The sequence below is a fragment of the Oncorhynchus gorbuscha genome, linkage group LG16 (genome assembly GCF_021184085.1).
Source record: "Oncorhynchus gorbuscha isolate QuinsamMale2020 ecotype Even-year linkage group LG16, OgorEven_v1.0, whole genome shotgun sequence".
Classification (NCBI taxonomy): Eukaryota; Metazoa; Chordata; class Actinopteri; order Salmoniformes; family Salmonidae; genus Oncorhynchus; species Oncorhynchus gorbuscha.
The window spans coordinates 37,710,543-37,732,884 of NC_060188.1; the positions used below are offsets into that span (position 1 = coordinate 37,710,543).

At 43.8% G+C, this 22,342-nt stretch overlaps 2 protein-coding genes and 2 long non-coding RNA genes across 5 annotated transcripts; all 4 read right to left on the reverse strand.

The window, feature by feature from the left end:
* Positions 1–533: 533 nt before the first annotated feature.
* LOC123998669 lies at positions 534–13,410 on the reverse strand. Its single transcript, XR_006832311.1, has 5 exons — positions 13,350–13,410; positions 13,082–13,171; positions 12,881–12,939; positions 12,699–12,793; positions 534–589 (listed from the first exon to the last, which is right to left on the reverse strand). It is a non-coding gene; the product is annotated as an uncharacterized LOC123998669 (long non-coding RNA).
* Positions 13,411–14,776: 1,366 nt separating this feature from the next.
* LOC123999760 (putative nuclease HARBI1) lies at positions 14,777–16,065 on the reverse strand. The gene is made up of 5 exons (XM_046305787.1): positions 15,908–16,065; positions 15,633–15,802; positions 15,448–15,563; positions 15,240–15,351; positions 14,777–15,147 (listed from the first exon to the last, which is right to left on the reverse strand). The coding sequence occupies exons 1-5, from the start codon at positions 16,063–16,065 to the stop codon at positions 14,777–14,779; spliced, it is 927 nt and encodes a 308-aa protein (XP_046161743.1).
* Positions 16,066–16,199: 134 nt separating this feature from the next.
* Positions 16,200–18,602, reverse strand: LOC124000184. Of its 2 annotated transcripts, XR_006832552.1 has the most exons (7): positions 18,292–18,602; positions 17,355–17,425; positions 17,091–17,267; positions 16,939–17,000; positions 16,770–16,856; positions 16,399–16,682; positions 16,200–16,319 (listed from the first exon to the last, which is right to left on the reverse strand). XR_006832552.1 is itself a non-coding variant. In XM_046306384.1 (6 exons), exons 1-6 carry the CDS (start codon positions 18,447–18,449, stop codon positions 16,590–16,592), a joined length of 648 nt encoding a protein of 215 aa, XP_046162340.1. In that variant the 5' UTR covers positions 18,450–18,602; the 3' UTR covers positions 16,211–16,589. The 2 variants fall into 2 exon arrangements, 1 of the variants encoding a protein (XP_046162340.1); XM_046306384.1 differs by having other exon boundaries at positions 16,211–16,682.
* A 188-nt stretch (positions 18,603–18,790) lies between these two features.
* On the reverse strand, positions 18,791–19,427 carry LOC123999727. Its single transcript, XR_006832506.1, has 3 exons — positions 19,190–19,427; positions 19,025–19,105; positions 18,791–18,920 (listed from the first exon to the last, which is right to left on the reverse strand). It is a non-coding gene; the product is annotated as an uncharacterized LOC123999727 (long non-coding RNA).
* Between the last annotated feature and the right edge of the window lie 2,915 nt (positions 19,428–22,342).

Here is a 22,342-nt window from a genome sequence, read left to right on the forward strand (position 1 = left end):
GGTGAGAGCGCGTGGTGAGGAGACAGATTCTCGCCACGCCACCTGGTAGGAGCGACCTGTCAGGTAGGCCGCAATCCAAGCGTGGGCCGCGCCGGAGATGCCCAACTCGGAGAGGGTGGAGAGGAGGATCTGATGGTTCACAGTATCGAAAGCAGCCGATAGGTCTAGAAGGATGAGAGGAGAGAGAGTTAGCTTTAGCGGTGCGGAGCGCCTCCGTGATACAGAGGAGAGCAGTCTCAGTTGAATGACTAGTCTTGAAACCTGACTGATTTGGATCAAGAAGGTCATTCAGAGAGATAGCGGGAGAGCTGGCCAAGGACGGCACGTTCAAGAGTTTTGGAGAGAAAAGAAAGGGATACTGGTCTGTAGTTGTTGACATCGGAGGGATCGAGTGTAGGTTTTTTCAGAAGGGGTGCAACTCTCGCTCTCTTGAAGACGGAAGGGACGTAGCCAGCGGTCAGGGATAAGTTGATGAGCGAGGTGAGGTAAGGGAGAAGGTCTCCGGAAATGGTCTGGAGAAGAGAGAAGGGGATAGGGTCGAGCGGGCAGGTTGTTGGGCGGCCGGCCGTCACAAGACGCGAGATTTCATCTGGAGAGAGAGGGGAGAAAGAGGTCAGAGCACAGGGTAGGGCAGTGTGAGCAGAACCAGCGGTGTCGTTTGACTTAGCAAACGAGGATCGGATGTCGTCGACCTTCTTTTCAAAATGGTTGACGAAGTCATCTGCAGAGAGGGAGGGGGAGGATTCAGGAGGGAGGAGAAGGTGGCAAAGAGCTTCCTAGGGTTAGAGGCAGATGCTTGGAATTTAGAGTGGTAGAAAGTGGCTTTAGCAGCAGAGACAGAGGAGGAAAATGTAGAGAGGAGGGAGTGAAAGGATGCCAGGTCCGCAGGGAGGCGAGTTTTCCTCCATTTCCGCTCGGCTGCCCGGAGCCCTGTTCTGTGAGCTCGCAATGAGTCGTCAAGCCACGGAGCGGGAGGGGAGGACCGAGCCGGCCTGGAAGATAGGGGACATAGAGAGTCAAAGGATGCAGAAAGGGAGGAGAGGAGGGTTGAGGAGGCAGAATCAGGAGATAGGTTGGAGAAGGTTTGAGCAGAGGGAAGAGATGATAGGATGGAAGAGGAGAGAGTAGCGGGGGAGAGAGGGCGAAGGTTGGGACGGCGCGATACCATCCGAGTAGGGGCAGTGTGGGAAGTGTTGGATGAGAGCGAGAGGGAAAAGGATACAAGGTAGTGGTCGGAGACTTGGAGGGGAGTTGCAATGAGGTTAGTGGAAAAACAGCATCTAGTAAAGATGAGGTCGAGCGTATTGCCTGCCTTGTGAGTAGGGGGAAGGTGAGAGGGTGAGGTCAAAAGAGGAGAGGAGTGGAAAGAAGGAGGCAGAGAGGAATGAGTCAAAGGTAGACGTGGGGAGGTTAAAGTCGCCCAGAACTGTGAGAGGTGAGCCGTCCTCAGGAAAGGAGCTTATCAAGGCATCAAGCTCATTGATGAACTCTCAGAGGGGACCTGGAGGGCGATAAATGATAAGGATGTTAAGCTTGAAAGGGCTGGTAACTGTGACAGCATGAAATTCAAAGGAGGCGATAGACAGATGGGTAAGGGGAGAAAGAGAGAATGACCACTTGGGAGAGATAAGGATCCCGATGCCACCACCCCGCTGACCAGAAGCTCTCGGGGTGTGCGAGAACACGTGGGCGGACGAAGAGAGAGCAGTAGGAGTAGCAGTGTTATCTGTGGTGATCCATGTTTCTGTCAGTGCCAAGAAGTCGAGGGACTGGAGGGAGGCATAGGCTGAGATGAACTCTGCATGGTTGGCTGCAGATCGGCAGTTCCAGAGGCTACCGGAGACCTGGAACTCCACGTGGGTCGTGCGCGCTGGGACCACCAGATTAGGGTGGCAGCGGCCACGCGGTGTGGAGCGTTTGTATGGTCTGTGCAGAGAGGAGAGAACAGGGATAGACAGACACATAGTTGACAAACTACAGAAGAGGCTACGCTAATGCAAGGAGATTGGAATGACAAGTGGACTACACGTCTCGAATGTTCAGAAAGTTAAGCTTACGTAGCAAGAATCTTATTGACTAAAATGATTCAAATGATACAGTACTGCTGAAGTAGGCTAGCTGCGTTGTTGACTTTGTAGGCTAGCTGGCAGTGACTGCGTTGTTGACACTACACTAATCAAGTCGTTCCGTTGAGTGTAATAGTTTCTACAGTGCAGCTATTCGGGGGCTAGCTGGCTAGCTAGCAGTGTTGATTACGTTACGTTGCGTTAAAAGAACGACAATAGCTGGCTAGCTAACCTAGAAAATCGCTCTAGACTACACAATTATCTTTGCTACACAGATGGCTATGTAGCTAGCTATGTAGCTAGCTACGATCAAATAAATCAAACCGTTGTGCTGTAATGAAATGAAATGAAAAATGTGATACTACCTGTGGAGCGAAGCGGAATGCGACCGGGTTGTTGAGTGCGGAAGTTCTATTCAGTAGACGTTGGCTAGCTGTTGGCTAGCTAGCAGTGTCTCCTAAGTTAAGGACGACAAATAGCTGGCTAGCTAACCTCGGTAAATTAAGATAATCACTCTAAGACTACACACTCTAAACTACACAATTATCTTGGATACGAAGACAGCAAAGACAACTATGTAGCTAGCTAACACTACACTAATCAAGTCGTTCAGTTGAGTGTAATAGTTTCTACAGTGCTGCTATTCGGTAGACGGTGGACGTATGCTAGCTGGCTAGCTGCTGGGCAGATAGCAGTGTAGACTACATTTTTACATTTTACATTTAAGTCATTTAGCAGACGCTCTTATCCAGAGCGACTTACAAATTGGTGCATTCACCTTATGACATCCAGTGGAACAGCCACTTTACAATAGTGCATCTAAGTCTTAAAGGGGGGGGGGGGGGGGGACGAAATACGTTAGGACGACGAAATACGTTAGGACGACGAAATACGAAGTTGCAATAGAAGTGCTGACTGTTTCACTTTGTCCTCTTTCTTTTCCTTTTTCTTCTGTCCTTCTTTTGTCCTTATTTTGTCTTCCTTTCTTCTGTTAACTAGATATTTTTTGTTGTTATTCTTTGTAAGCTAGCTAGCTTCTTCCAGGAGAGTCCCTAGCAACTGCTTAGCAACAAGTAAACAATTCTGCTAGCAATTCAGCTAGCTAAGATAACTGTACAATTTTATGAAAAATAGTTAATTTTTCAAAAGCCTGTCTTTTTTGGTTTGTTCCTTGTTTTGTCTTCTATTGAGTCTTGCAGTTTTCTCTTGATTTTTTCGATGTACTTCACTCTAAAAAAACATTTAAATCTCAATATATACAGGAGCTCATTTTTCAGCAGCTGCTCAATTTAGAACTCACTTGGCTACATAGCTGATGCCTGCTGGACTGTCCATTAATTATGGTCCTCCATTCTATTTGTTTATGTTTTATCTGTCGGCCCCAGCCGCACTCAGGCTCTCTGTGTAGTTAATCCGACCCTCTCTGCCTAGTCAACGCCATTTTACCTGCTGTTGTTGTGCTAGCTCATTAGCTGTTGTCTCACCTACTGGTTTAGCTAGCTCTCCCAATCAACACCTGTGATTACTGTATGCCTCGCTGTATGTCTCTCTCAAATGTCAATATGCCTTGTATACTGTTGTTCAGGTTATTTATCATTGTTTTAGTTTACAATGGAGCTCCTAGTTCCACTCTTCATACCCCTGATACCTCCTTTGTCCCACCTCCCACACATGCGGTGACCTCACCCATTACAACCAGCATGTTCAGAGATACAACCTCTTATCATCACCCAGTGCCTGGGCTTACCTCCGCTGTACCCACACCCCACCATACCCCTGTCTGCGCATTATGCCCTGAATATATTCTACCATGTCCAGAAATCTGCTCCTTTTATTCTTTGTCCCCAACGCTCTAGGCGACCAGTTTTGATAGCCTTTAGCCGCACCCTCATTAATACTCCTCCTCTGTTCCGAGGGTGATGTGGAGGTAAACCCAGGCCCTGTATGTCCCCAGGCACCCTCATTTGTTGACTTCTGTGATCGAAAAAGCCTTGGTTTCATGCTTGTTTGTTTTACTCACTGCTTTAGCACACTCTGCAAAGCCTGATTGGCCTTGCCGTGTCTGAATCCTGGCTCAGGAAGGCCACCAAACATTCTGAGATTTCCATACCTAACTATAACATTTTCGGTCAAGATAGAACTGCTAAAGGGGGAGGAGTTGCAGTCTACTGCAGAGAGAGCCTGCAAAGTAATGTCATACTTTCCAGGTCCATACCCAAACAGTTCGAACTACTAATTTTAAAAATTACTCTCTCTAGAAATAAGTCTCTCACTGTTGCTGCCTGCTACCGACCCCCCTCAGCTCCCAGCTGTGCCCTGGACACCATTTGTGAATTGATTGCCCCCCCATCTAGCTGCAGAGTTTGTTCTGTTAGGTGACCTAAAATGGGATATGCTTAACACCCCAGCAGTTCAACAATCTAAGCTAGATGCCCTCAATCTCACACAAATCAAGGAACCCACCAGGTACAAACCTAAATCTGTAAACAAGGGCACCCTCATAGACATCATCCTGACCAACTGGCCCTCCAAATACACCTCCGCTGTCTTCAACCAGGATCTCAGCGATCACTGCCTCATTGCCTGTATCCGCTACGGATCCGCAGTCAAATGACCACCCCTCATCACTGTCAAATGCTCCCTAAAACACTTCTGTGAGCAGGCCTTTCTAATCGACCTGGCCTGGGTATCCTGGAAGGACATTGACCTCATCCCGTCAGTTGAGGTTGCCTGGTCATTCTTTAAAAGTAACTTCCTCACCATTTTAGGTAAGCATGCTCCGTTCAAAAAATGCAGAACTAAGAACAGATATAGCCCTTGGTTCACTCCAGACCTGACTGCCCTCGACCAGCACAAACATCCTGTGGCAGACTGCAATAGCATCGAATAGTCCCCACGATATGCAACTGTTCAGGGAAGTCAGGAACCAATACACGCAGTCAGTCAGGAAAGCAAAGGCCAGCTTCTTCAGGCAGAAATTTGCATCCTGTAGCTCTAACTCCAAAAAGTTCTGGGACACTGAAGTCCATGGATAACAAGAGCACCTCCGCCCAGCTGCCCACTGCACTGAGGCTAGGTAACACGGTCACCACCGATAAATCCATGATTATCGAAAACTTCAAGCATTTCTCGACGGCTGGCCATGCATTCCGCCTGGATACTCCAACCTCGGCCAACAGCTCCCCCCCCCCGCAGCTACTCGCCCAAGCCTCTCCAGGTTCTCCTTTACCCAAATCCAGATAGCAGATGTTCTGAAAGGGCTGCAAAACCTGGACCCGTACAAATCAACTGGGCTTGACAATCTGGCCCCTCTATTTCTGAAACTATCCGCTGCCATTGTCGCAACCCCTATTACCAGCCTGTTCAACCTCTCTTTCATATCGTCTGAGATCCCCAAGGATTGGAAAGCTGCTGCAGTCATCCCCCTCTTCAAAGGGGGAGACACCCTGGACCCAAACTGTTACAGACCTATATCCATCCTGCCCTGCCTATCTAAGGTCTTCGAAAGCCAAGTCAACAAACAGGTCACTGACCATCTCGAATCCCACCGTACCCTCTCAGCTGTGCAATCTGGTTTCCGAGCCGGTCACAGGTGCACCTCAGCCATGCTGAAGGTACTAAACGATATCATAACCGCCATCGATAAAAGACAGTACTGTGCAGCCATCTTCATTGACCTTGCCAAGGCTTTCGACTCTGTCAATCACCATATTCTTATCGGCAGACTCAGTAGCCTCGGTTTTTCTGATGACTGCCTTGCCTGGTTCACCAACTACTTTGCAGACAGAGTTCAGTGTGTCAAATGGAGGGCATGCTGTCCGGTCCTCTGGCAGTCTCAATGGTGGTGCCACAGTGTTCAATTCTCGGGCCGACTCTTTTCTATGTATATATCAACGATGTTGCTCTTGCTGCAGGCGATTCCCTGATCCACCTCTACGCAGACGACACCATTCTGTATACTTCCGGCCCGTCCTTGGACACTGTGCTATCTAACCTCCAAACGAGCGTCATTGCCATACAACACTCCTTCCGTGGCCTCCAACTGCTCTTAAACGCTAGTAAAACCAAATGCATGCTTTTCAACCGTTCGCTGCCTGCACCCGCACGCCCGACTAGCATCACCACCCTGGATGGTTCCGACCTAGAATATGTAAACTCTCCTAGACTGTAAACTCTCCTTCCAGACTCGTATCAAACATCTCCAATCTAAAATCAAATCTAGAGTTTGCTTTCTATTCCGCAATAAAGCCTCCTTCACTCACGCCGCCAAACTTACCCTAGTAAAACTGACTATCCTACCGATCCTCGACTTTGGCGACGTCATCTACAAAATAGCTTCCAACACTCTACTCAGCAAACTGGATGCAGTTTACCACAGTGCCATCCGTTTTGTTACTAAAGCACCTTATACCACCCACCACTCCGACCTGTATGCTCTAGTCGGCTGGCCCTCGCTACATATTCATCGCCAGACCCACTGGCTCCAGGTCATCTACAAGTCCATGCTAGGTAAAGATCCGCGTTATCACAGTTCACTGGTCACGATGGCAACACCCACCCGTAGCACGCTCTCCAGCAGGTGTATTTCCCTGATCATCCCTAAATCCAACACCTCATTTGGCCGCCTTTCGTTCCAGTTCTCTGCTGCCTGTGACTGGAACGAATTGCAAAAATCGCTGAAGTTGGAGACTTTTATCTCCCTCACCAACTTCAAACATCAGCTATCCGAGCAGCTAACCGATCGCTGCAGCTGTACATAGTCTATCGGTAAATAGCCCACCCAATTTTACCTACCTCATCCCCATACTGTTTTTATTTATTTACTTTTCTGCTTTTTTGCACACCAATATCTCTACCTGTACATAACCATCTGATCATTTATCATTCCAGTGTTAATCTGAAAAAATTGTAATTATTTGCCTACCTCATGCTTTTTGCACACAATGTATATAGACTCTTTTTTTCTACTGTGTTATTGACTTGTTAATTGTTTACTCCATGTGTAACTCTGTGTTGTCTGTACACACTGCTATGCTTTATCTTGGCCAGGTCGCAGTTGCAAATGAGAACTTGTTCTCAACTAGCCTACCTGGTTAAATAAAGGTGAAATAAAAAAATAAAAAAAATGTGTGCAACTGCAACATTCAAACCAGGCTACAAAGAAAACTAATGGGACTGTAGCGACTGTGTTGACGTCAAAATCGGGGGTGTGAACTAGGTTTCTATTCAGGTGTTGATTGACATTGTAATGGCTCTATAGTATTGGAGAAAAGTTGAGAACTGACCCTCTGTCACATCTTGATGTGTGATGTCGTAACTTACAGCACGCATAAAGCAACTATTTCTGTCTTACAATCTTTCTCCACCAGGTGTAGCACTTCTCTCATCGTTTAAAAACAAGAAATGGGCAGTGACTGGGGTAATGAGGGGATACCTAGTCATATTTTTGCGTCATCATTGCATGCGATCATCATTCTCAAAGCCGCTGTTTCCTTCTAAGATCACTTTAGCACCGCCCTAAAAACCCAATTCAAATTCGACACAAACGTTCATATAGGTATGTAATGACACATTATATAAACTCTTTATAGTGTTTTATTTACATTTTAGAGGCGATACGGTGATAAGTTGGACAGATCGGGACTTAAAAACGGTGACCCCGGACATGCCGAATTTGCAGCATTCTGGAAAGGACCCCGAAAATAATTTTTAACCATTTTCACAAAAAAGTGATTTTTTTTCCGGGACGTAAAAACGGTGACCCCGGACATAACGAATTTGCGTCATTCTGGAAAGGACCCGGAAAATAATTGAACCATTTTCAAAAAGGGATTTTTTTTTTTTTTTCGGGATTAAAAACTGTGACCCCGGACATGCCGAATTTGCGCCATTCTGGAAAGGACCCCGAAAATAATTGAACCATTTTCACAAAGTGTTTTTTTTTTTTTTTTTTCGGGACTTAAAAACGGTGACCCCGGACATGCCTAATTTGCGCCATTCTGGAAAGGACCCCGAAAATAATTTAACCATTTTCACAAGAAAGTGATTTTTTTTTTTTTTTTTTTTCGGGACTTAAAAACGGTGACTCCGGACATGCCGAATTTGCGCCATTCTGGAAAGGACCCCGAAAATATTTTTTAACCATTTTCACAAGAAATTGAATTATTATTATTATATATTTTTTTTTTCGGTACTTAAAAACGGTGACCCCGGACATGCCGAATTTGCGCCATTCTGGAAAGGACCCCGAAAATAATTTTTAACCATTTTAAACAAAAAAGTGAATTTCTTTTTTTTTTCGGGACTTAAAAACGTTGACCCGGACATGCCGAATTTGCGCCATTCTGGAAAGGACCCCGAAAATAATTTAACCATTTTCACAAAAAAGTGTTTTTTATTTATTATTATTTTTTTTTCGGGACTTAAAAACGGTGACCCCGGACATGCCGAATTTGCGCCATTCTGGAAAGGACCCCGAAAATATTTTAACCATTTTCACAAAAAAGTGAATTTTTTTTTTTTTTTTTTTTCGGGACTTAAAAACTGTGACCCCGGACATGCCGAATTTGCACCATTCTGGAAAGGACCCCGAAAATATTTAACCATTTTCCACAAAAAAGTGAAAAAAAAAATTTCGGGCCTTAAAAACGGTGACCCCGGACATGCCGAATTTGCGCCATTCTGGAAAGGACCCCGAAAATAATTTAACCATTTTCACAAAAAAGTGAATTTTTTTTTTTTTTTTTTCGGGACTTAAAAACGGTGACCCCGGACATGCCGAATTGGCGACATTCTGGAAAGGACCCCAAAAATCATTTTAAACCATTTTCACAAAAAAGTGATTTTTGAAATTTATTTTTTCGTGACTTAAAAACAGTGACCCCTGACATGCCGAATTGGCGACATTCTGGAAAGGACCACAAAAATAATTTTAAACCATTTTCACGAAAAAGAGAGCAAAAAAGAGCAAGAGAAAAAAAGAGAGAAAAAAGAGAAAAAGAGAGAAAGAGAGAGAGAGAGAGAGAGAGAAGACACTAGGTAACCCTCCTAAACTGTAAATCAGTCATTTCCCCCAGCAGATGTCAAAGAAAAACTCTCACACACACAAACAGCAAGGATGGAGTGAAAAAGTGTGGTGCTCAAAAGACACAGAGAGCAGGCAATGGCATAAACATAATCTCTAGGCCGTGCAGAGTTCAACGAGATATCCCGCTTGACCGTAGCTCGCTCGGTCTGAGCGCAGCGACCATGAGAAAAAGTAGGCCCAAAATGAAGCCTAGCCCTAAATGTCATAGGTTTTGGGTGACAGTGAGGGAACTGCTAGGGTGAGAAGCACAATTCGACCTCAGGTACGTTCCTGAGGTCCTCCCGATCCGTGCAAGCCTAACCTTGACCGTGTGGCATCAACCCTTAGCAGTTAAAAGGTGTTTACTTCAAACAGTTTGCATTGACTTCTCTCCCCATAGGAATACATTGCCTGCACCTCTAAATTCAACCTGAAGCCTATGTGGGTTATGAATGTCTTATGAACCTGTCTTCTATGACAGTCCATCAGACCACTATGAGGTCTACCTGTGTCGAATCTAAGCTTCCTGGAGCAACCAGAAGTGTTTAAAATTCACCCAAAAGGTATTTTAATGCACATAACCTGCAAATGTGAAAATGACTGCATTCAACCATGTGTAGATCAGTCAATTTTTAACATAAAGACTTTAAACTCAGGATTCTGTAAGAGAATACCCCAAGCAAGATATGCGTTTACGTATAGCTTCCTGTGCCAACCGGAAGTGCCTTTAATTGGGTAACACTGTCTGTTTTGAAGGGTTAAAAAAGTAACATCTTTCCAAAACTTCATATGTGTGACTAGGTAACCCTCCTAAACTGTAAATCAGTCATTTCCCCCAGAAGATGTCAAAGAAGAAGCTCACACACACACACTCAGCAAGGATGGAGTGAAAAAGTGTGGTGCTGGGAGGCGGAGCTAGCATGTTGGAGTGAACAGCTGTGCGTGAGAGGCTCCTGCAACTTTTTTTGCGGAATAATCTAATTTAACCTACTTTATGGCACTTTTTACAACACACGATTCTTTCTAAAACAATATTGTAACTTTTTATTTGAAAATGCCGAGTAATAAGTGACCAAAGGACAATAAATCCACAGCGGAGGCCTACTCCCCGCTAAACAACGAGACAGACATGGCGGGAGGCACATGCAACAACGTGACACTTACAGAACTTACCCTTTGGGGGAGCTACGTGATGCTATAGCTGAGGATCTTAAGGCCACTATTGCTGAACTGGACACCAATCTAGAGCATCATTCGAATGGTTGCTTCGCATGGCCAGAGTATTGTGGACCTTGAGAAAGCTTCTGAATTCAACGCTGGTAGGATCGACGAGTTAGAGAAGCTATGCACGTCATTGCAGGATACTGTGCAGAGGCTTTCTATGAAAGTGGTGGACCTGGAGGGCCGATCCAGACTTAATAACCTTCGCGTTGTTGGTCTGGCAGAGGGGATAGAGGCGACTTCTTCGGTGGGGCGAAGGATGCAATGGGATTGGATGTTTTGGATTCGGATCCCCAGCTGGACCGCGCACATCGCTCCCTTGTCCCAGTGCCTGGACCGGGCCAACGTCCTCGCCCAGTAATCATCTGTTGTCACAGTTTCAAGACCAAGGATCTTGTCCTGCGTGAAGCTCGAATGAGGGGCAACCAGTAATCATCTGTTGTCACAGTTTCAAGACCAAGGATCTTATCCTGCGTGAAGCTCGAATGAGGGGCAACCTGTCACATAAAGGGCATCCATTCCGTGTCTATGAGGACTATGCGCCCGATGTGACAAAGCATCGCGCTGACTACAGAGATGTCATGACCAAAGTCTACAAACTCCATCTTCGCCCAGCCTTACTCTTCCCTGCAAAACTAAGAATTACCCCGCCTTCCGGTGAGAAGATTTGGCTCTCCTCGGTTTTGGACGCAGAGAAGTTTATCCTGGGATATACACCAATCCCCCGTACAGGTTAGAGTGCCTTGTTATTGTGCGTTAGGGTCTGCTCATGGACTCGAATCCCTACTATACCATATTGGGTGAAAACGTATTAAACGGGCTCAACAAGGGCTACCGAGCATGTAAGACGCTGAGCAGACCAATGGACGGCGGTCAGAGCTCTCATTTAAAGTTAAATTCACTTTCATCCCGGCTGTGCTCAGCGATGCATATTTTTTACTTCCAGGTTTGATCAGTGACACCGTCGGACGGATATACTTATATTCCCCCACTTTTGTTTTGTTTCGTTATTTATTTTACAATCCTTACATTACTCTTACTACCATACCATTTATTTATTGCTTGCAGGGGACTGGGGGTGATGGTTGGGAGGGGGCAGACACCTGGTTAGCAAGTTGATGTTTTGTGCCGTTCTGCCTTTGTCTAGCTGTGGGCCTCTCTCCCGACTAGAGTCCCACCAGCCCTCTATAGTGCTTTTGTATGTGTAGGTGTGCGTACATATAATTACTATTTGTACTTTATTACTATTTTCTCTAAGCATTTTAGTATTATGTATGTGTATATTTTAAATCAGTGTAGATTGTTATTCTGGGGTATGAATGTTTATGTGTGTATATGGATGTATATACATATTCTTTAAATATATATATGATTTTTTTGTGTGGGTATGTATACATACATATATATATATATATACGTATATACATATACGTATACATATACGTACACACACACACATATATACACATATATATATATACACATATATACATGCACACACACACACACACACACACATTTAGTTTTGACCACTAAACAAACAAGTTACACAAACAGTTTGGCATAAAATCTTCCTCTACTTCTCTGCTTCTCAAGGGCGGAAACGCTTTTAAAATTGGGTCTACCGTTCTCGAGGGAGAGCGATTTAAGAAACCCCTCACCTGCTCTTCACTAACAGCTCTCAGTGTCAATTCTGATATTCCAAAACGGAACCGTTGGCTAGGATACTCGCCGACGCTGCAGGGCCAAAATTATGAGGAGACGCTCCTCCTACAGCGTTTAAGCTAGAAATGCAGTTCCAATATCAACAAATTCGCAACGGTCTCGATCAAGTTGTTTCCACTGGATGTCATAAGGTGAATGCACCAATTTGTAAGTCGCTCTGGATAAGAGCGTCTGCTAAATGACTTAAATGTAATGTAAATGTATAGAATTTTTGATATCTGTTATACTGTTTCCGTTTTTTCACTTTCTTGTCCTCTTTATGTCCTCCTTCCGCTTTCATTGGATCTCTCAAGAAACTCAAGTGCCTCATTGTGACATCATCACTTCCATGTGACATTCTTTGTAAGTGAAATCAAGCCATTTTTGACACAAATCAGCTAATAAATCCACTTTGAGGCTGGAGAGCTCAGTGACCAGAGACTCTGCTGCTGGTCAAACATGTCATCTAGCAGAGCCATCAGCCCGCCCTGAAGAGAACACCACACAACACATAGAAAATGGATCTGAGTTACTAGCTTATCAAGAGGAGAGACAATTAGAAATACTCCCCCTAAAATGGCATTGAAACCTGGTTAACCATGAATATGGAAGTAAACAGGAAGTAACCTCTCTACTCTTACATTGAGCAGCAGCAGGTATCTGTCAGCCTCTGGCTCCATGTCGGCAGGAAGGAATACAGGAGAGCGTACAGACGCTCCACGAACCCACCAGGGTGCTAAAAGAAACAGAGGAGAAAAGAGGAATTTAAGTGAAACTACTAATAGAGAGCTATCAAAACATGTACCAGTGAGATGCTACTTACCACCATCAGGGACTTCTGAGCTGTCATCATCCCAAACAGCACCAGCTCAAAGAGGACATCTATCATGTTCACATGATGGATATAGGACAAGAAAACACATTTGGAGAAAGTAGGAATGATTTCATATATATCAGCTACTGTGATGTATAAAAGACATTCATGTGGAAGAACTCAGAGACTTGAAAGAGTTAATGAACTCACCTTTGCCTCAGCCAGCTCCCTCTCAATGTCATTCCGCTTGGAGGGGTCACTCAGGTAATCCACAAAGTCGTTATAGGTACGGATGTTTTACTTTTTAATAAAGTAAAAGGAAAGTTCAGTTAATAACATAAATCCACAACATCAAAAGTAATTCCAAGAGAACAAAGGTAATTATCCAAGTCAAAATGGGTAAATCCACAAGGTGGTATGTACAGCAGAAAAGCCTCAAAAGATAATCAAAAATAAATAAACAACAAAAACAGAGTACCACACGAGAGTCCAACTGGCACAACAAATGTTCACAGCATTTCTGGGGCTGGGTGCCAACATTCAAACACAGAGCAAAGAACTGAGGAAAACTAAGGGTTTAAATACAATCAAGGGAAACGAGGCACAGGTGCAAATAATACCTGGGAACAAGGGAAAACAAAAGGGTCAAAAAGCACAATGGGGGCATCTAGTGACCAAAATCGGAACAACCCTGGCCAAATCCTGACAACTTTAGCAGAGGAACCTCCCTCTCCTCAGACAGCAGGTCCTCCCAGAACCTACGACAACAAAACAAGCATTCAAAATCAGTGACCAGGGGCCTGTTGCACAAAACTAGGATAAGGGATTAAGCCAGGATATCTTGGTGATCCTGGCTCAATTGATCCGTAATCCGGTTGCACTAAAGATGGATAGGGGGCAGGAGGATATGTTATGATATAAATTACCATGGAGATTTATTCTGTGGAGCTAGCCTGCTCCAAACCAGGCTAAATTCCAGGATCTATTTAATCTCATCCCTAATGTCAGTCAGCAGTCACCACAAATGGAAACCAATAGTTATTTCACTGCTCACATTGTTATCACATAACTAGACCCACTGTCATTATTTAAACATTTGTGATCATTAATTTCAATGATTTTGGATAAAAAATGATTTTTAGATGTTGCTATCATTAGATAATTTACAGTTTCCCATAGACTATATATAAAATGATAGAATATTAGGGCCACAGAGGGAAAAAAAAGACAAGTCATAATATTGTAACCAGTTGTTTTAAAGGAGGACAGTTGTTAAAATGACAGATGCGGGGCATTTCGTGAAATTGTACTTCAGTATGGTTTCATAAACAAAGACATGCTGATGTGCCAGAATATTAAGTATCACATTGTCATAAGTATCAAAACTGTAAAAACAATATGTAGCTTTTCTGCAGAAAGAACCAGCCTCATAAATTTATGACTTTATCCTTTTTCTTCAGTGTGGCCCTAGTACTCTGTCATATAAACAAATACACATTCCATATGAATATAAAAACACAATGTATAACATTATGTTCCTTTATTGAATAAGGACAAAACAAAGCAGGTAAACCATCAGCTCCGTTCGAAACTGAAGTCAGTGACTCTACAAGATGGAAAGCACAGAATCCAAGCATATTATACAAAATGATACATACACATTCAAAGGTCTGTATATAACACACCCTGCATGTCTGCACACTAAAATAAATGCAGGACAAATCCATACACATCAACTGAACAGACAAATGAATGGATGCAGTAGCCTCCCTGCAGCCTTGTATTACACACAGTATACCGCACAAACATCATAAGAGGCCAAATTCGTAAAAAAAACAAACTAAAAAAAACCAAAATTCCTCTGCCACCGCAGGACATATTTAACCAAAACTGAAAGCACACATACTAACTAAAATAATTCAACACATATTGGTCCCTCAGCAGCCGACCACTGTCGTCATCAGGGAAGATTGCCGGATTGTTCCAGTCCATGGCTGGTGGCACTCTGGGGGCCCTCTCCTTCCTCAGGCAGGCCACATTGTGGAGGACAGCACAAGCCACTGTAATATCACATGCCCTAACAGGGCTGACCCTTAATTTGTGAAGGCAGTGAATGCGTGCCTTCAGGAGGCCAAAGGTCATTTCAACTCTGGCCCTGGTCCTGGCATGGGCATGGTTGTAGGCCTGCTGTGCTTCCTGGGGGTCTGTGAAAGGTGTCAGGAGAAAAGGCTGGCAGCCATACCCCCTGTCTCCCAGCAACACACCAGAGAATTCACCTGTCAACACAAAATCTCATCATTACTACCTCATAAACAGTGATATTCTTGACACAGCCATGATGGTTATAAATAGGGGTTGTGTGGCTTACCTTGTGATAGGCACTGATAGATTTCAGAGGCCCGAAAGATTCTGGAGTCATGGACTGAGCCAGGCCATTTTGCCACAACATTGCTGATCACACAGTCAGCATTGCAGACCATCTGAAATCATAAGATGAGGAATATTACACCAATCAATGCACATCACTGGCAATGCAGAGTGTTCGTCAATGGACAATATCAAAAAGTTATGTTCACCTGAACATTAATGCTGTGAAAGGATTTCCTATTCACAAAATCGGCCTCATGGGCACCTGAGGGGGCTTTTATCCTTATGTGTGTGCAGTCCACTGCACCAATGACATTGGTGAAACCTGTCACACAAAGTAATGAGTATCCTACTATGTGTTAACAGTTGTCCTGTAATTTGTAGATCCTCTTACCTGCAATCCTATAGAACTCCTCTTTGATGTCACAGAGTCTTCTGTGGCCAGGGAAGGAGATGAAGACATCTGCTAATGCTTTGATAGCCAGACACACACTCCTTATTGTGCGGCAAATTGTGGCCTTGTTCAGCTGTTCTGCATCCCCCACTGAGTACAGGAAGGCTCCACTAGCAAAAAAGCACAAGGCCACACAAACCATTTGCTCCACACTCAGTGCATGGCTCCGTGCAGTGCGGTGCTTAATCCTGGGACCCAGTAGTCTGCATAGATACCTGATGCCATCTGCAGAAAACCTGTATCTTTCATATAGATGGTCGTCAGGGAAGGCCAGTGGGTCCAACCGGTCCCTGAAGACCCTTTCTCGCCTGAAGGCTCTCCTCAGCACAAGTGCTTCTTCATCCACCACATCTCGCACGAATGGGCATGCCATTGTCAGAGCAGAAAGGAACACACAATTTTGGGCCTTCATATAGGCTAGTGGCCACACCTGGTGCTGGGGGGGTGGGCAAAAGAGGGCGATGCCTTATAACGATGACTTGGTTGTACTGATTGCTGGGAAAATAAAAAAACTTAGAAAGATGCCACCGTCCTGTGTGCTCACAATAAGAGCTCATATGTCATGGCTCACTTGACTTTACGAGAATATACCTAATTTTTATTTTGAGCTGTGTCATCTTCTTGGAGCTGGGGGAGGAAATACAAATAATGATTAATACATTTGTGTTACAGTTAGCATACAGTGTACATTGAAGGCATATCTCACCTCCCTCTCAAGTTTTTTTATTTCAAGGTCCAGTTTCCTAATTGTCCTCTTTTTTATTTCGGACTCCAGTGCAAGATTTTCCATCTTTTTCTTCTTGTACTGAATGTCTATGTCTGCCAGTTCTATTTGGCGCCGGAGGTGGTTGCCATACAAATTTCTGATAGCTTGTGAGCTCTGTGAACACAATACAATTAGCGCAGCTGGAATTTGGCAGGATGTGGTGTCCTTTTATTAATACGCACTATGTTGCCAGGCTGGTTTTCCCACTGTATAGCATCTGGGTCCTGTAAAAGAAATTAGATTTTTTGATTTTGATGAGGACTCCTCACCATTGTAGAGTAAATAGTACTTTCACAGTCTTACCATGATACCTCATGCCTTCTGGAATCCAGAGAGATGGTCTCCTCATCATCATCGTCTCCATCATGTGCTGTTGCTGCTGCACTGGGGCCTTCACCCTATCACATTTAATCGGATTCATATTGAAGCTAGTAGACAAGACATGCCAGGCCTACAGTATGCCTTTGATGGAGTACTCACTGGATCAGCATCGTCTGGTGCTTGTGCTGGTGGCTCTAACAGGAACACAGTGCTGCCAGACACTGCAAGGCAATAGGTAAACCAAAGTCAGACAGTCCAAATTGATTCAATATGAATGTGGTTGTATCCCATGTAGAGATGGAAGGACATACCTTGAATGAAGCGGGTGGCATCTTGGGAGGAACCTATGCTCGTCTCTTTCCCCCCAGGGATCCCCTCTAAGACGGGCCTGCCTTTATTTAGCTCCAAGGCCATGTCCTCTGCTGGGGTAAGGTCAGCCTTTGGTGACCCACCACCCGTGCCTTGTCTGTGGGTATTCTTTTTCACTGCTAAAACAGTACAGACAATGTGTGAGCAGGCACCTTCTGGGTACAATATATGCTTGTGCTTTGTTAAATATTAGTCAGGGACCATACCATTCTGCAGAATGTTCTTGTATTTGATTTTGACCTGCTGCCATGTCCGTTTTGGCCCGTTCATGTTTAATCTACACACACACACACATTTAATGGAGTCACACTGCAAAAAATTACTTGGTATTTTTGTCTTGTTTTCAGTAAAAATATCAACAACAAAAAACTTAAATAAAGATGTATTTTCTTGATTTGCTAAATGACCTAGCAAAATAAGTATAGTTTAGACAAAAAATATAAACTTTAAGTAAATGTGTGCTTAAAACAAGCAAATAAAAAATCTGTCAATATAATAAATTCTCTTGAAATAAGTTTACTTTTTCCATAAACACTTAATTTTAGAAAAGTTCTCGTTTCACTGGCAGATTTTTTTGCTTATTTTCCTAGGTAATTTTGCTCAAGAAAATATTCAAGATGTTTTTTAGATATTTTTTTTTTACTGAAAACAAGACAAAAATACTAAGTAAGACATTTTTGCAGTGCAGTGAGCAACAGACCTTGGGTCCTTTGAAAGGCGCTATATAAATTAAAGTGATTATTATTATAGCTCATCTATTTATTCAATTAAATTTTATTTATATAGCACTTTTCACAATTGTTTCATTCTGTCAAAGCAGCTTTACATTAATGAAAACAGGAGAAACACAAAAAAAACGGTGGACAACATAAGAAGCAGAGTACAACGGCTAAGATTAAACCGTACTGAGCGTAGTAACGTTAAATAATAATGTAAGGCTTTAATAATAATTTATCATAGCTTTATACAGTGTGATGGACTTACTTTACACAATTTCACTCATATCTGCAGTGCATTTCAATTAAAAATTTAACCGTTTCATAATTACAGTACAACTGCGTTTTTGGAGATGTGAATTAAATATTTGAATTGTAATTGTGATGTTTCAGTGGAGCGGTGAGTGTGTAATTGTGCACTACTTACGCATTCAGGCGGTCTGCAATACTTTGCCACGCTTTTTCTCTTTGCTTTATCACTGTGGCGGTGTTGCCTTTCTTCTTAATTATATCTTTTACCTCCTCGTATGCCTCCATGAGGATTTGTGCTTCCGACGGGGAAAAGTACGCGGCTCTAGTTGCCATGGTAAATCAGTTAATCTGTGATCTGTGGCGGGGTCTATTTGAGTGAGCCGTGAGCGCGCACCTATCCAGGATTGGTTTCACCTGGCTTAATGAATCCGTGTCTGCTCATCCTGGCTTGGTCTTTGTGCAACCAATTAAGCCTGGACGCACATGTTTTGGATTCATTGAGCTCAGCTGAGTCATTTATCCCGGATGTCTTAATTCTACTTTTGTGCAACAGGCCCCAGTGCAATGACATAACAAACAATCGGTCAATGGAAGGATCTTAATGCTCCTAGTCAATAGTATGTGTGTGTAACATCTGACCTCATAGCAGTTGTGGCCCTCAGGCACTGGGTCAGTGAACTGCTGAGTGGTGAGCGTAGAGAAGGAGGCAGCCTCCGACCACGCTGAAGAGGTGAAAAGCCCATCCAGCCCCATGTGGAGAGTGGCGCACACCACTGAGACATCAGTCTGCTGCTCACAACACACCTGTTTACCACACACACACACGTTATTAGAAAACACCAAATCTAAAAATATAAAAAAATGCCCAGTAATGTCTAGCCTATATACATAGGAAATCGTTTATTTACCTGGTAGCAGCCAAGCGTCACATCCACAGACGTCTCGTGGCGGAGGAGAGATGCATAGTTGGTCACCCTGTCAGCCACACGCTGACAGAGAGAGAATACATGTTAAGGCCAAATGGAATAAGTGACAAAAAATCTAATACTATTTCAGTAGTATTTACATCTTACCTGGATCCAAGTGATGGACTGCACTTTGGTGGCATAGTAAGGGCATGCCCTCTGGACTAAGCCTGGCTGTCTCCTTGGAGATGGCCCACACCAGTTGAGTGTCCAGGCCTCTCACCCCTACTCACGTGGTGCATCTTCACCATCTGCTGTTGAGATAAACATTAACAAAAACATCAACAAAACCACTTCACCAATTGCTGTGACACGTTTGCGTCAAGATCAAATGACTGACAATGTATATTAGGATTAGCTAGTTACGAAGACATATTCCTGGGATCCCCCACACATGTAGGTGATGGGGCTGATGAACCGGAAAGTTCTCCAAGCTTTAACCACTGGACCGGCATTGTTCTGCACATTACAATACATTCATGTTGGAAACATTAAACATTGTAACCGTGATGTGACTGGTCCATTGTTGGTGGGTTATTCTGTCACAATCGTCGTAGTGAGGAGACATAAGCGCAGGGTGATGTGAATACATATTTTTAATGAAAGCTAAAATAATAAGACGACCGTGACCACTATCAAAACTGAGTGCAAACATGCAACATCACATAGACAATAACCCACAAAATAGCCAAAGCAGATGGCTGCCTAAATATGGTTCCCAATCAGAGACAACGATAAACAGCTGCCTCTAATTGAGAACCAATCTAGGCAACCATAAACATACATAAACACCTAGATGGTAAACAACCACATAAACCTACAAAACCCCTAGACAGTACAAAACACATACATCACCCATGTCACACTCTGACCTAACCAAAATATATAAAGAAAACAAAGAATACTCAGGTCAGGGCGTGACAACGGCTTCCTCCCTCCTGCATGAAGTTAACACATGCAACAAACCCTCTAGACCAGGGATGGGCAACTTTGATGGGGTGGGGGCCACAAAAAAAAATCTGAACTCATCATGAGGGGCCGCAGTGGCTCTTGGGTCTGTGTAATGATATCCATACCTACTCATGCAGTCAGAGCAAAACATTTTAGCGGCCCCCCTCTTGACAGCGGAGTAAAAAAAAAATACTGCAATATGTTACTTTTTGGGTCATTCTCATTGAAAGCAAGTATAAAAAGCGGTAGATGTGTGCTATTTCTATGCTGCCTGTGCTTAAAGAAAAAATCCACCCAAAAATGATCTTTTGTTATTTGTTTAATTTGTGCATTGTTGGCATAGTCCCGATTTCTTTTGCTCGTCAGTGATCAAGTTTTCAAGATATGTAATGTTCAAAATACAGAAATCATCCCTGTATGATGCAAAACGCAGCATAATATGATGCAAAATACATCATAAGGGTATCCTTTCTGTATCTGACAGTCATGACCATTGTAATGGCCATCAGGTCAGTGTGCCTTAGTATCTGTTTCTGTCTTTGAGAAGGTTTGAGATGTTTAAGGATCACCAACTCTGTGCACCTGTCCTGTCCACGAATGGCACATATTTACAGTATTTATCCATTGTTATATCAGGTATCATAAACAAGGTGAATACAACTTTGACAATGAGGAGAGGGTCAAACTGAAGGCCGATGCACATCCCTGAGAATCTGGTGACAGTGTCTTTCAATTACACAATGATAATGGCCTGATAGACTTTACGTCAGGGGTGTCAAACTTATTTTGCCCCAGGGGCCGTGAATCAAATCAAATCAAATCGTATTGGGCAAAAGCGTAGGGCAAAAGCGGAGAACATTGTGACAAGTGGGGTCAAGTTTGTAGCCCAAAGATTTTGGATTTTACAAACAGAAGTTGGCACATAGACGGTTCTGACTTCAGACAAGTCCCCTGACACTTGTGGAGGATGTAGAGGAAAATTTAGAATACCACCGTGTTTGCGAGGGTCTCCAATTTCCAGAGAGTGGTCATACAAATTTGTAGGTCAAACTGTACGGAAGCTAGAGACGTTTTTGTGAGAAGACCGATCATAGGTATGTCTCATGTTTGAGAAACACCGCTCTAGGTCCACCATCTTTCACTGCAGATATGGAGGTGTAACATAAGCAGTTATGGAGGATACAAGTTACAGGTCTGTGAGAGCCAGAAATCTTGCTTGTTTCTAGGTGACCAAATACTTATTTTACACCATAATTTGCAAATAAATTCATAAAAACCCTACAAATGTGATTTTCTGGATTTTTTTTCTCATTTTGTCTGTCATAGTTGAAGTGTACCTATGATGAAAATTACAGGCCTCTCTCATCTTTTTAAGTGGGAGAACTTGCAAAATTGGTGGCTGACTAAATACTTTTTTTGCCCCACTGTATTAACTCGACTAACCTGTGCCTCGGCACATTGACACTGTACCGGTACCCCCTGTATACTGCCTCGTTACTGTTATTTTATTGTTGCTCTTTAGTTATTTGTTATTTTTCACACACATTCGTCACTGTAAGGTCTACACCTATTGTATTTGATGCATGTGACAAATAACATTTGAAGAGAACACAGTGGCCTCCATCATTCTTAAATGGAAGCAATTTGGATCAACCAAGACTCTTCCTAGAGCTGTCCACACAGCCAAACGGAGCAATCAGGGGAGAAGGGCCTTGGTCAGGGAGGTACCCAAGAACCTGAAGGTCACTCTGACAGAGCTCCAGAGTTCCTCTGTGGAGATGGGAGAACCTTACAGAAGGACAACCATCTCTGCAGCACTCCACTAATCAAGCCTTTATGGAAAAGTGGTCAGGCAGATGCCACTCCTCAGTCAAATAAATGCACATGACAGCCCGCTCCCACAAAAGGCACCTAAAGGACTCTCAAACAATGAGAAACGAGATTCTTTGTTCTGATGAAACCAAGATTGAACTCTTTAGCCTGAATGCCAAGTGTCACGTCTGTCTGGAGGAAACCTGGCACCATCCCTACGGTGAAGCATGGTGGTGGCAGAATCATGCTGTGGGGATGTTTTTCAGCGGCAGGGACTGGGAGACTAGTCAGGATCAAGGGAATGATGAATGGAGCAAAGTACAGAGAGCTCCTTGATGAAACCTGCTCCAGAGCCCTCAGGACCTCAGACTGGGGCAAAGGTTAACCTTCCAACAGGACAACGACCCTAAGCACACAGCCAAGACAAAGCAGGAGTATCTTCGGGACAAGTCTCTGAATGTCCTTAAGTGGCCCAGCCAGAGCCCGGACTTGAATTTG

What these genes read in the sequence shown, in the direction of transcription:
- LOC123999760 (XM_046305787.1), bottom strand. Translation starts at nt 16,065, where the DNA reads ATGGCATGCCCATTCGTGCGAGATGTGGTGGATGAAGAAGCACTTGTG. An exon ending in GGAGTTCTATAGGATTGCAG is followed by an intron (nt 15,564 to 15,632) that starts GTAAGAGGATCT and finishes TTTGTGTGACAG; the next exon opens with GTTTCACCAATGTCATTGGT. An exon ending in TTCACAGCATTAATGTTCAG is followed by an intron (nt 15,352 to 15,447) that starts GTGAACATAACT and finishes TTATGATTTCAG; the next exon opens with ATGGTCTGCAATGCTGACTG.
- LOC124000184 (XM_046306384.1), bottom strand. Translation starts at nt 18,449, where the DNA reads ATGGCAACTAGAGCCGCGTACTTTTCCCCGTCGGAAGCACAAATCCTC. An exon ending in CAAGAACATTCTGCAGAATG is followed by an intron (nt 17,268 to 17,354) that starts GTATGGTCCCTG and finishes GTACTGTTTTAG; the next exon opens with CAGTGAAAAAGAATACCCAC. An exon ending in TGCCACCCGCTTCATTCAAG is followed by an intron (nt 17,001 to 17,090) that starts GTATGTCCTTCC and finishes ATTGCCTTGCAG; the next exon opens with TGTCTGGCAGCACTGTGTTC.